Here is a 14378-nt window from a genome sequence, read left to right as displayed (position 1 = left end):
TCAGTGTAAACTGACCTGTGGTGCATGTTTCAAATCTGAAACATGTCAATTTCTATTGCAGTACGCTGAGTTTTATGGGCAGACTTTTCCCATGAAAGTGCATTAGATGCAGAAAATCTGCAAGTAAAAAAAGCACATGACTTTTTAGTGTGTTACTGCTGTGGAAATGCAACAAAAACACATGTAATCTCCACATGACTGTATCAATAAAGTTCTGTCAAAGCCAAATACCAGGAAGTATCAAAAGCAGCTTTGTTTAAAACATGACATAATAACAACAGACAAAAAAATGCAGAGTCAAAAATGTGATAAAACGCATATAAAATAATGCACTCAAAAGTGCAATGAAAAAACGCACAAGTGACCTAATTTACTTAATAAGTGCAGAAATGGTGCAGAAAATCTGCAACATCAAAAACTCAACAAAAGCTCATTGTGGGAACATAGCCTCAGATAAAGTTATGGAGACATCTATTGTTCTCTATTCTCAAAGACAGACTGTGAAATAGTATAGCTCAAATGTCCAATTATTCATACATGTTAAAAGTCATTCTCATTTCCCCTTTCTTATTCAGCAGACAGGGTTCCCATTTTGTGCCATTCATTAGAGAGATAAACCAAGCCCTGTAAGGGTCAACTTTAGAAATAAACTCCATGTCTAAAAACAAGTCATGGAGTAACAGGGTTGTTTATTTTCCTATCATTAGAAGTAATCACTATAAAAGGAAGGCTGTCACCCCTAAAACACTAAAAGCGCCATGGAATAAATGTCGCTATAATAAATAATAATAATAATTAAACATTTGACACAGTAACACTGCAGGAGCCCATCCATGCTTGGTATCAGTATGCCCTTTTATCGCTGGCTCCGGCCTGCAGTGCACGTGGGGGCCGCAGACAGGAGCCAGCAATCAGAGAGCACACTGACACTGCCTGAGTGGCACATGACTGGTCTCCTGCATGTGTATGCTTCTGCCCATTGTGCACTCTCTTCATTGGCTCCTGTCTGCAGTACATTACCAGGCTGCCGAAGCAACCAAAATCCAGAGAGTGCACACTGACAGTCTGGCTCTTGTCTGCGACTGTTGTTTAGCACTGTGCTGCAGACAGGAGCCACTAATGAGAACACACACTGACTATGAGCAAGGCTGGGCTCCAGCAGTATAATTGATTGTTGCTTATTTAGTTCAGATATCGCTTTGCCAATGAAGATATGATAGAGTGCTCAGTATGCAAGTTGAGGGGGGATAGCGGTGTACTCAGCCCTTGTTTTTCTGGCAACTAAACTTCTAAAATCTTTACAATGCATATGATTTTTATAGGAACTACGTACCTTTACAAGTACTCTAATCCACCTCAGCTATATTTAGTTGAATGGAACTGAGTTGCAGTGCACCACTGAGCAAGGAAAATATGCCCATCTATTAGTGATGAGTGAACATGCTCGGATAACGTATTATCTGAGCATGCCCGGTCTTATCCAAGTATCTTCGGCGTGCTCAGCTAATATGTTTGAGTCCCTCCAGCTACATGTTTTGCGGTGGTAGACAGCAGCAACACATGCGGGGCTTGCCTATTTGTTAGCCAACCCTTGCATGTGTTGCATCTGTCTACTGCAAACATATTAGCAGAGTACGTTTGCTCATCACCAATATTGATCTATCTATCTATCATCAGACCATTTTCGATTTTATAAATTTGCAGTACATTTTGCTATTTAGGAAGACTATGCTATAAAATATTTACAAGTTTAAAAATACATTAATTCAATTTTACCTTTTCTTTGGACAATGATCCTTGAAAAACAAGATGTTGAGCACTAGGAAATTCTGGAAGAAGAGTCCCAGTCTTCGAATTAAGAGAATATTTCCTAGTGAAGCCACCCTGTGAACACCAAAGTATAGTTTTTCAATAAAATCACCATATGAAGAAATGCAAATACCACATATATATATATATATATATTTATATATATATATATATATATATATATACAGTGCATTGTGAAAGTATTTGGCCACATTTCTGGCTTCAAACATAAAGATATAAAATTCAAATTTTTGGGGGAAGAATCAACAACAAGTGGGACACAATTGTGAAGTGGAACGAAATTTATTGGATATTTTAAACGTTTTTAACAAATTAAAAACTGAAAAGTGGGGCGTGCAATATTATTCGGCCCCTTTATATACATATATATATTTATATGTATATACAGTACAGACCAAAAGTTTGGACACACCTTCTCATTTAAAGATTTTTCTGTATTTTCATGACTTTTAAAATTGTACATTCACACTGAAGGCATCAAAACTATGAATTAACACATGTGGAATTATATACTTAACAAAAAAAATGTGAAACAACTGAAAATATGTCTTATATTCTAGGTTCTTCAAAGTAGCCACCTTTTGCTTTGATGACTGCTTTGCACACTCTTGGCATTCTCTTGATGAGCTTCAAGAGGTAGTCACCGGAAATGGTTTTCACTTCACAGGTGTGCCCTGTCAGGTTTAATAAGTGGGATTTCTTGCCTTATAAATGGGGTTGGGACCATCAGTTGTGTTGTGCAGAAGTCAGGTGGATACACAGCTGATAGTCCTACTGAATAGACTGTTAGAATTTGTATTATGGCAAGAAAAAAGCAGCTAAGTAAAGAAAAACCAGTGGCCATCATTACTTTAAGAAATGAAGGTCAGTCAGTCCGAAAAATTGGGCAAACTTTGAATGTTTCCCCAAGTGCAGTTGCAAAAACCATCAAGCGCTACAAAGAAACTGGCTCACATGAGGACCGCCCCAGGAAAGGAAGACCAAGAGTCACCTCTGCTTCTGAGGATAAGTATATCTGAGTCACCAGCCTCAGAAATCGCAGGTTAACAGCAGCTCAGATTAGAGACCAGGTCAATGCCACACAGAGTTCTAGCAGCAGACACATCTCTACAACAACTGTTAAGAGGAGACTTTGTGCAGCAGGCCTTCATGGTAAAATAGCTGCTAGGAAACCACTGCTAAGGACAGGCAACAGGCAGAAGAGACTTGTTTGGGCTAAAGAACACAAGGAATGGACATTAGACCAGTGGAAATCTGTGCTTTGGTCTGATGAGTCCAAATTTGAGATCTTTGGTTCCAACCACCGTGTCTTTGTGCGACGCAGAAAAGGTGAACGGATGGACTTTACATGCCTGGTTCCCATCATGAAGCATGGAGGAGGTGTGATGGTGTGGGGGTGCTTTACTGGTGACACTGTTGGGGATCTATTCATAATTGAAGGCATACTGAACCAGCATGGCTACCACAGCATCTTGCAGCGGCATGCTATTCCATCCGGTTTGCATTTAGTTGGACCATCATTTATTTTTCAACAGGACAATGTCCCCAAACACACCTCCAGGCTGTGTAAGGGCTATTTGACCAAGAAGGAGAGTGATGGGGTGCTACGCCAGATGACCTGGCCTCCACAGTCACCAGACCTGAACCCAATCGAGATGGTTTGGGGCGAGCTGGACCGCAGAGTGAAGGCAAAAGGGCCAAAAAGTGCTAAGCATCTCTGGGAATTCCTTCAAGATGTTGGAAGACCATTTCCGGTGAATACCTCTTGAAGCTCATCAAGAGAATGCCAAGAGTGTGCAAAGCAGTCATCAAAGCAAAAGGTGGCAACTTTGAAGAACATAGAATATAAGACATATTTTCAGTTGTTTCACACTTTTTTGTTAAGTATATAATTCCACATGTGTTAATTCATAGTTTTGATGCATTCAGTGTGAATGTACAATTTTTAAAGTCATGAAAATACAGAAAAATCTTTAAATGAGAAGGTGTCTCCAAACTTTTGGTCTGTACTGTATATAGTAATATTATTATGTACATTATTATTAATGATATTAGTATAATAATATTTTGAATTAATATATACATATATATACAGTATATATACATGTTCAAAATGAAAAGATATATAATCTATATAAATCTATATAGAAAATATATATCTGGGGGCCGAACTTTCAATCTAGCCACAATATCAGCAAATGATGAACCAAGTATGACAACATGAAACAGTAACAAATCGACCTGGAATATTTGTCATTGAGTTTATATAATCCTGGTATTTAATTAATTGGTATTTTTCACTGATAAAAGCTGCAATTTTATTGCTATAAAACCATGAAAGCTTGAGATGCAGACAAAGATATGATTAAATAAAAATGTAAAGATTAATGAGGAACTAATGAAATGGTTCAGATTGCTAAAAAAAAGCTCCTCTGAATAGCAATAAGATGCTGTATAGCTGAGCTGACTTCAGAATAGTTGTGGTGCCAGGATAAACAATGAAGTGGTGCTCACACATAGGAAGTGAAACATTAAAGGAAGCCTGTCATGTCGGATAACAATAATTACATGCAGATATAGGGTTATTCTGCAGATTAATAGCGTTAGGAAGGTGTCCAGCCACAGTTCTGAAAGTGTGGCACCTGAGAGAAAATTACATTTATTCTTGCTGATGGCTTTCAGTCATATAGTCGTGCACAAAGCAGCTACAGCCACTGCTGACTGCACTGATGCCCTGCTGACAGCTGATGGCTGTCAGCCAAAGTGCTGGGGTGTGCTTACTGCAACCATTCACAGTGCTGTGAGCAATGACTATAGCTGTGCCAACATGCCTGAATGACTGAAAGTTGTTGGCACCCAGGGGATTAAAATTAATTTTCTCTTGGCTGCTGCAATTTCAATATAATGACCGGGCATCTTCATAATGCTTTCAACCTACAGATTAACCCCACATCTGTAGTTTAATAGCATTATCTGAAAGTGACAGGTTCCCTTTAATTATGTTCATCAGTAATCTTGGATTCCTTCCATTCAAACATAGATGTAGTTTCCAGAGTCTAGGCCATCAGTGTTTTGGTGCTAAAATCCCCTTTAGGCCGGTTTCACATGACCAGATATTTCCGATACCGGAAAAAACAGTACCGGAGAGGTCCGTGTCCTTGTGTCCGTGTGCACCTGTTTGGCACATGTGTGGCATACGTGTGTGCATCAGGAGCACACATACCGGCACCTAGGAATCAGTGGTACAGTTAGCACTGTTTCCAAGTGCCGGGTGCTGAACGCTGTACTCATCAATGTCCCTTGGTAGCGCTGCGTTCACCACGAGCCAGGGACAATGTTGGGAGTAGTAGTCTGCTTCCACAGTGTCTAACTGTAAAAACAAGAATAAAATAATAAAATCCTTATACTCACCTGTTCGGAGATGTCCCCCAATGTAATCCATGAGACTGCTCACGCCAAGAAGCCAGGGAGAATGAGCAACTCCAGCGAGTGGGCCCCAGAGCTGCGTTGAGCTCAGGAGCAGTGTCCTGTCACTCAGTGAGTTCCGCTCAGTGCAGGGCCCCGTTTGCAGGAGCGGCTCATTCTCCCCGGCTCCTCAATGTCAGCGGTTGCATGGATTACAGCAGGGGACATCTCCAGACAGGTGATTATAAGGACCGCTGATTTCCAGGCGCTGGTATGTGTCACAGAGATGTCATCCATGTGTGTTCAGTGTGAGACAAGTTGCAGACCGTGCAGCGTGTAAAAAATGGACATGTCTACATGTGGAATACATGGACACACGGTCCGTGGAAACACACTGGCATGTGTGCAGACCCATAGATTTGAATGGGCCTGTGTGTGTCAGTGTCTCCAGTACGTGTGGAAACTGTCACCACAAGTACCGGACACACTGACGTGTGAAAGAGCCCTTAGCCTTGTAAGCTACCTCTATTTGTAAATTGTAAAAATAATTTATGACACTTATCTTATGATTACATAATTTACTGTAAATATTACATTTTATTTATGTTTTAGCACAGTTTATAAACTGGGAAGAAGAGTAAATTTAGTCAAAGATTGCTATATCTGTTAAACGCCTTATTGTGGCTACCGAGTACACATGAATTGGCCAATTTATGCACTAAGATTTCTCAGTTATTTATTTTTTCTAGAGCAGTAATGCAATTCAAATTTCATATATTTCATGTTCACTTACTTAGCGTTGCAGAGTGCTACTTTATTTGTTAGTTGTATATGGAGGTGGCTGCTCCTAGTAAACACCTGTACACACGTATTTCTTGTTTTGAAAGTGATGGTCAGTCTTTTTTTGTTTATCTCTGTTAAAGGTTTACAACAAATTTTATATCTGCTATGGTAAGTAGAAATGATCAAACCATTTGAAATTCGAATTCAAATCTTCATCAAATTTTCCAGGAAAATTTTATTTGCAACCAACTTAATCTTAATTCTTCAAAGCCTCTATTTTCCTCAAAAATAGGTGTTCAACACTCAGAGGTCTCCTAGGACTGTATTGAACTCCTTTTCAGCTTTTTAATGTAAACAACCTATCTGGCTAGATGAAAACGGATGGTAACTGGTGTTAAATAACAGGCTGCTTAACCACGCACTGCAGTATGCAAAGATGTTAGGCTAATTAAAATGTACAAACAATCCAAAAATTATCAATTTATGGAGGCAGATACTTACCTTGGTAGTGTTTGAACCTCGGCATTGGAAACAGAAGAAGCCAGGTTCTTTCATGTGGGGTGGTGCAAAAATAAACCCTATATGTGGATGTTTTTTTTTTATCTTTAATAAGTGAGATGAAAGCTTTTTCACAAAGTATCCAAAAATTATCTATTTTGGAAACCAAAACAAGTGTGCTCAACAATCTTGAAAGTGAAGAAGTGATTGCTTCACAGCTAATAGTTATAAAAAAATATCACTTTTTTGGGATCAGCAACAGATTTGCTATTCTCAAAATAAGTAAAGAATTACCGTATTTTTCAGAATATAAGATGCACTTTTTTCCTCCAAAATTTTGGAGGAAAGTAGGGGGTGCGTCTTATACTCCGATGTACATAAATATTGTGGCTGTGGGGGATGTGTGGGAAGCAACATCGGCTGAGTAGCGGGGCACAGGAGGCAGCAGCGGCCTCCTGCAGCCTGCACTGTGCCCACTACTAAAGAAAATGAATATGGGCGTGGGGAGCAGTGGATATTCAATTTCCTTAATATCTGGCACACTATGCTTGCAGCGCAGCTCCTGGTATGTATGGCAACCTTTATCCCTGTATGTATGGCCCCCCCATCCCTCATCCCGGTATGTATGGCACCCTTCATCCCTGTATGTATGGCCCCAGTCATCCTCGTATGCTTGGCACCCCCTGATCCCCATCACGCTGCACAGAATAACATCTCCTCTCTACTCCAATGCTGTGTCCAGCTCTGTGCCGGAATAGTCACTGCTCCCCACACTGGGACTGCATGTGTGGGGAGCAGTGACCATTCATTCTCATAATAGCGTGCACACTTTACCAGCAGCGCGGCTCCTGCTGCGCTCGGCTGTTATTGTGCCCGCTATTAAAGTCCATGAATATTCACCACTCCCAAGGACTTTAATAGCGGGCACGCTGACAGCCGAGTGCAGCAGGAGCCACAGTGTGCATGCTATTAGGGAGAATGAATGGTCACTGCTCCCCACGCGCGCAGTCCTGGCGTGGGGAGCAGTGACTATTCTGGCACAGCATCTCACTGTGTGAGGGCGCATGGCAGTCTCGCTATGCGCGGCTCACACAGTGAGAAACCTGTCGGCAGCAGAGGGACACAGTGCTGGAGGAGAGAGGAGGTGAGTATGACTGATTATTTTTTTTCTGTGCAGCGTGACGGGGATCAGGGGGTTCCAAGCATACCATGATGAGGGGGACCATACATACAGGGATGAAGGGTGCCATACATACCAGGAAGATGGATGAGGGAGGCCATTCATATCGAGATGAGGGGGGGCCATACATACAGGGATGAGGGAGGCCATGCATACAAGGATGAGGGGGGCCATGAATACAGGAATGAGGCATGAGGGGGGCCATACATACAGGAATGAAGGGGGCCATACATACCAGGATGAAGGGGGCCATACATACAGGGATGAAGGGGGCCAGACATACATTGATTACGGGGCCATACATACCAGGGTGAGGGGGGCCATACATACAGAGATGAAGGATAAGGGGGGCCATACATACAAGGATGAAGGGGGCCATACATATCAGGATGAGGGGGGCATACATACAGGGATAAAGAGTGCCATACATACCTGGAAGAGGAATGAAGGCACCATACATACCAGGAAGAGGGATGAAGGTGCCATAGATCCCAGGATGGTTGTGAGGGGGCCATACATACCAGCATGAAGGGTGCCATACGTACCAGGAAGAGGGATGAGGGGGGCCATGCATACCAGGATGGTGGATTGGGGTACCATGCATATCAGGATGGGGATGATGGCCACATATAACAGGAAGAAGGGGGCCATATATAACAGGATGGAGGATATTAACAGAATTGGGGGACATTACCCCTATAACAGTGTCAGCAGCAGACCCCCTCACCCTTAACAGGGCATCATGACCACATGACCATTACATTTGTTTTCTATTTTCCTCCTCTAAAAGCTAGTAGGTGCAACTTATGGTCCGGTGCATCTTATAGTCAGAAAAATACGGTACAAAAGGTTTTTTAACAAGCCTTCCAAAAATTCTCTCTTATTAGGGAGTAGAAATAGGCTTGCTGTTTTCAAAGTGAAAAAGTAATAACTTGCTGTCAATAATCCTTCCTAAGAATTGGCCCAATTTTGTGAGCTGTTTGATGCTTCTATACCCTCAAGAGAGTACAGTGGTGGCCAAAAGTTTTGGCAACCCTGCAATTCTGTCAGATAATACTCAGTTTCTTCCTGAAAAGCCAAATTGGATACAATTCCACACCAAACCTAAAAAAGGGGGTGGACAAAAGTATTGGCACTGTTTGAAAAATCATGTGATGCTACTCTAATTCGTGTAATTAACAGCACCTGTAACTTACCTATGGCACCTAACAGGTGTTGGCAATAACTAAATCACACTTGCAGCCAGTTAACATGGATTAAAGTTGACTCAACCTCTGTCCTGTGTCCTTGTGTGTACCACATTGAGCATGGAGAAAAGAAAGAAGACCAAAGAACTGTCTGAGGACTTGAGAAACCAAATTGTGAGGAAGCATGAGCAATCTCAAGGCTACAAGTCCATCTCCAAAGACCTCAATGTTCCTGTGTCTTCCGTGCGCAGTATCATCAAGAAGTTTAAAGCCCATGGCACTGTGGCTAACCTCCCTAGATGTGGACGGAAAAGAAAAATTGACAAGAGATTTCAGTGCAAGATTGTGTGGATGGAGGATAAAGAACCTCGACTAACATTGAAACAAGTTCAAGCTGCCCTGCAGTCCGAGGGTACAACAGTGTCAACCCGTACTATCCGTCGGCATCTGAATGAAAAGGGAATGTATGGTAGGATACCCAGGAAGACCCCACTTCTTATCCCGAGACTGTTATGATAGGCTACAAGCACTAAGGAAAGACAGGAGATCTGTCCCTACAATAGAAATAAGCTAGATCCCTACGATGTAACGGGGAACCTGATCCTGCGATCAGACCCGCTAAAGTCCTCAGCTAGTCTGAACGAAGACCTATAGATGTGAGGGAGGGATCCATACAAGAACTAGGGACTGGGAGAAGGATGGACACCTCCTAGCAGAAATTGTAGCAGTAAAAAGACAAACACACAACATAGAACAAAAAGGTCAAAGGACCTAGCTAAACTGACTGAGAAAGGTTACAAAGCACCTGGGTAGCTTAAGAGTAGAAATTACAATGAAGTCCAGCATGGCCAGAAGGGCAGAGCAGGATTAAATAGGCAAAAAGGTCATGTGACCAGCAAAATCGAAAAAACCTAACAGGAGAGTTCTAGCAGTACCCCCCCTTCTAAGAGAATCCTCCAGATCCCCTAGGACCAGGCTTATCAGGAAACCTCTTGTGAAACGCTCTGACAAGTCTGGAAGCAGAAACATCATCCGCCCTCACCCATGAGTTATCCTCGGGACCGAAACCCTTCCAAGCGACGAGATACTGCAAACTCCCCCTATACCGTCTAGAATTAAGGATGCGGGAAATTTCATATTCCCCGTCCTCCACCACCGGAGGAACAGTGGCAGTGGCGTCTCTATCTGATACATCAGCTTTTTTCAATAGAGAAACATGAAACACCGTATTAATCTTCCAGGAGGTAGGAACCTCCAACCTAACAGCAGATTGGTTAACTACCTGAAGCACCTTAAAGGGCCCTACAAACTTGGGACCCAATTTTTTAGAAGGAATCCTCAACCGCAGATTCTTAGAGGACAACCAAACCATATCACCAACCGTAAACAAAACCTCTTGACGTTTCTTGTCAAAGTACCTCTTAGATTTTTTGTTAGCCTCCTGAAGATTACCACGCACATCCGTCCAAACTCTCTCCAAATCACCGGAAAAACTCTCCTCCTCAGGCACAGCCGATACCAATTTGGAGAATGACCCAAAAGACGGATGTCTCCCAGAGCAACAAAAAAAAGGCGAACACCCAGCAGAAGAGGATGTATGGTTGTTAAGAGCAAATTCAGCAAGCGGCAGAAACTCAGACCACCCCTCTTGATTGTCTGCCACAAAACAACGCAAGAACTGCTCAACATCCTGATTCTTCCTTTCTGTCTGGCCAATAGACTCAGGATCAGGATAATATCCAGATGAAAACGACAAATGAACTCCCAACCTGTCACAAAAGGCACGCCAAAAACGAGCCACGAACTGAGGTCCCCTATCAGAAACAATGTCAGTAGGAACACCATGGAGTCTGACAATTTCCTTGACAAAGGCCTTAGCGAGTGTCTTAGCGCAGGGCAGTTTGATGAAGGGAACCAAGTGACACATCTTGCTAAAACGGTCCACGACCACCCAGATGACTGTGAAACCCTCAGAGGAGGGAAGGTCAGTAATAAAGTCCATAGCCAGATGTGTCCAAGGTACACTAGGAGCCTCCAGAGGGCAAAGCAACCCCGCAGCAGGAGTATGAGAAGACTTAGATCTAGCACACACAGTACATTGACGCACCCACTTAATGACTTCCTTCTGCCATCCAGGCCACCAAAAACTGCAACCCACAAGTCTCTTGGTCTCAGAAATTCCTGGATGACCTGCCAACCGAGACTCATGACACTCAACAAACAAATCTCTCCTAAAGGTCCTAGGCACAAACAACCTCCCATGGGGAGTGTTAGATGGGGCATTCTCCTGTGCTTTAAGAATCTCATCTTCTAAAACGGAGTCCAATGCAGCAATCACAACACCTTCTTGTAAAATGCTCTCCTCCTCCTCAGCACCGACCATGGGAGAAAAGCTGCGAGACAACGCATCAGCTTTAACATTCTGGTACCCGGGAAGTAAGTAATGGAAAAATTAAACCGCGAAAAAAAAAGTGCCCACCTAGCCTGACGGGCATTCAAGCGCTTGGCAGCATCAAGATAGATCAGATTTTTATGATCAGTGAAAACCTGAATGGGAAATTCAGCACCTTCCAAGAGATGACGCCAGTGTTCAAATGCGAGTTTAATAGCCAGCAATTCCCGATTACCAATATCGTAATTAAGTTCAGTCTCAGAAAATTTTTTTTGAAAAAAAGGCACAGGGATGTACTCCATCCTTGTTTTCATGAGACAACACCGCACCGACCCCCACAGAAGAAGCATCAACCTCAACCAAAAACGGCTTAGTCACATCAGGCTGCATAAGGATGGGGGCAGAGCTGAACCTCTCCTTTAGAAACGCAAACGCTTCAATGGCCTCAGTAGTCCACTGAACCGTATTAGCACCTTTCCTGGTGAGATCGGTCAGTGGGTTAACAATAATAGAAAATTTTTTAATGAATTTTCTGTAATAATTGGCGAAACCCAAAAACCTCTGTATCGATTTCAAACCAATAGGTCTAGGCCATTCCTGCACAGCTTGAACTTTCACAAGGTCCATCTCAAATCCCTCGCTGGAGATAATGTAGCCCAAAAAACTAATTCTCTGTACAGCGAACTCACATTTCTCTAGCTTAGCAAAAAGCGAATTGTCAATTAATAACTGTAATACCTCAAGTACGCTCCGCCAATGAGACTCCAGATCAGGAGAATAAATCAAAATGTCATCCAAATACACAACCACATTTTTGCCGATCAAAGGTCTAAGGATGTCATTAATAAGATTCTGAAAAAATGCTGGAGCATTGGTAAGACCAAAAGGCATCACCAGATTCTCAAAATGACCCACAGGAGTGTTAAAAGCAGTCTTCCATTCATCACCCTCCTTCATGCGCAACAAATTGTATGCCCCCCGGAGATCAATTTTAGAGAACCACTTGGCCCCCACTAACTGGTTAAACAAATCAGGAATCAATGGCAGTGGCTAGGGATTACGTACAGTAATTTTATTAATCTTGCGAAAGTGCAGACCCGTATTAGTACGTCATCGCGATCGCGCGCGCACACAGGCTGTGCGGGCGCGATCACCGCCAGGTGTCAGCTGATTGTCACAGCTGACACCCGGTACTATGTGCAGGGAGCGGTCCTGCACCGCTCCCAGCACATTAACCCCTGCGATGCTGCGATCGAAGTCGATCGAAGTCGATCGCGGCATTGCGGGGGGCAAGGGGAGGTGATCGCCGATACTCACCTCCTCTTCCGGCTTCCAGCGCAGTCTGCCTAAGGCTTCCCGGGTGTTGCCATGACGACCCGATGTCGTCATGACAACATCCGGGTCACCAGACAGCAGGAAGATTGTTTGGACATGCGCAGTGCATCTCCAAACAATCTTCACACTGTGCACCGCTGATAGCCTGCATGGCATAGGGATGGTGCTGCATTCCTGTGCCATGCAGGCGATCAGAGAAAAAAAAGTGAAAGTCCCAGAGTGGGACAAAGTAATAAAGTGTATAAACTGTCTGAAAGTGAAAAAAAAAAAAAAAAATTGCAAAAATATAAAAAAAAAATAAAAAAAATAATCCACCAAAAATAAAAATATAATGTACCCATCAATAAATATTATTACAAAAAAAAAACAAAAAAAACAATAAAAGTACACATATTTGGTATCGCCGCGTCCGGAACAACCTGACCTATAAAACTGTCCCACTAGTTAACCCCTTCAGTGGACACGGTAAAAAAAAAAAAAAAAAAAAAACAAGCATAAAACAATGCTTTATCACCATACCGCCAAACAAAAAGTGGAATAACACGCGATCAAAAAGACGCATATAAATAAAAATGGTACCGCTGAAAACGTCATCTCGTCCTGCAAAAACAAGCCGCCATACAGCTCCATCAGCCGAAAAATAAAATAGTTTTAGCTCTCAGAATAAAGCGATGCCAAAAAATATTTTTTTCTATAAAATAGCTTTTATTGTGTATAAGCGCCAAAACATACAAAAATGATACAAATGTGGTACCGCTGTAAACGTACTGACCGAAGAATAAAGCTACCTTATCAATTTTACCACACGCGGAACAGAATAAAAAAAAAAAAAAAAAACAATTCCTGAATTGTTGGTTTTTGTTTATTCTGCCTCCCAAAAATAGGAATAGAAAGCGATCAAAAAATGTCACGTGCCTGAAAATGACACCAATAACAAAGTCAAGTCATCCCGCAAAAAACGAGCCATCACATGACTTGCTGCCAAAATCTGGAAAAATTATAGCTCTCAAAATATGGCGATGCAAAAACTAGATTTTACAAAAAATGCGTCTTTTAGTGTGTGACAGCTGTCAGTCATAAAAACCCCATATGATTCTGGCATTGCTGTAATCACACCGACCTGAAGAATAAAGTCGTCTAATCACTTATACCGCACAAGGAACGGCGTCAAAAATAAACTCTTGGGTTAGGATTGGGCTAGGGTTAGGGCTGGGTTTGGGGCTAGGGTTGTGCTGGGGCTAGGGTTGTGCTGGGGCTAGGGTTGTGCTAGAGCTAGGGTTGTGCTATGGTTAGGGTTGTGCTAGGGTTAGGGCTGGGGTTGGGATTTTTTTCAAAAGTAAGAAAAAAAGATGACGATATGGCGACTAGTGTTGAGCGCAAGTGCTCGCTACTTGAGTTTGCATCGGGTGCTCTGGTATGCATTGAGTATCATGGGTATTTGAGTGACATGCTCGAGTCTCTGCCCCATATGCTTCGCGGCCAAAAAAACTTTACGGGGATTGCCTGCCATGCACGAGCGATCCCCGCATGTTTTTTTTGGGGTGTCTAATAACCGTGAAACATGCGGAGCAGGGACTCGAGTATGTCACTCGAGCACACGCTGTACATGGTGCATACCTGAGTACCCGATGCAAACTCAAGTAGCGAGCACTTGCGCTCAAGAATAATGACAACTTATTCAATATGATGACCTAATGTAAACAAATTCTGTGCCGTACCTCTGGGTTCAAAATGTTCACTATACACCTTAATAAAATCCTTGAGGGGT

The 14378-nt window shown here is 42.6% G+C and overlaps 1 protein-coding gene across 1 annotated transcript in view; it reads right to left on the bottom strand.

Annotated features, from left to right (window-relative positions):
- The window catches only part of RFX6 (regulatory factor X6), a 213607-nt gene that overhangs the window by 59127 nt on the left and 140102 nt on the right, over positions 1-14378 (bottom strand). The window contains 1 exon segment of the mRNA XM_073673546.1: positions 1777-1884. Within this exon segment, the coding sequence (XP_073529647.1) occupies positions 1777-1884 (108 nt within the window).

Source organism: Phyllobates terribilis, unplaced genomic scaffold, assembly GCF_046119375.1.
Source record: "Phyllobates terribilis strain yellow unplaced genomic scaffold, ASM4611937v1 Scaffold_3__8_contigs__length_932513732, whole genome shotgun sequence".
In the NCBI taxonomy this organism is placed as follows: Eukaryota; Metazoa; Chordata; class Amphibia; order Anura; family Dendrobatidae; genus Phyllobates; species Phyllobates terribilis.
The sequence above is the reverse complement of the archived record's forward strand: the minus strand, read 5'-3'. Positions and strand labels throughout refer to the sequence as shown.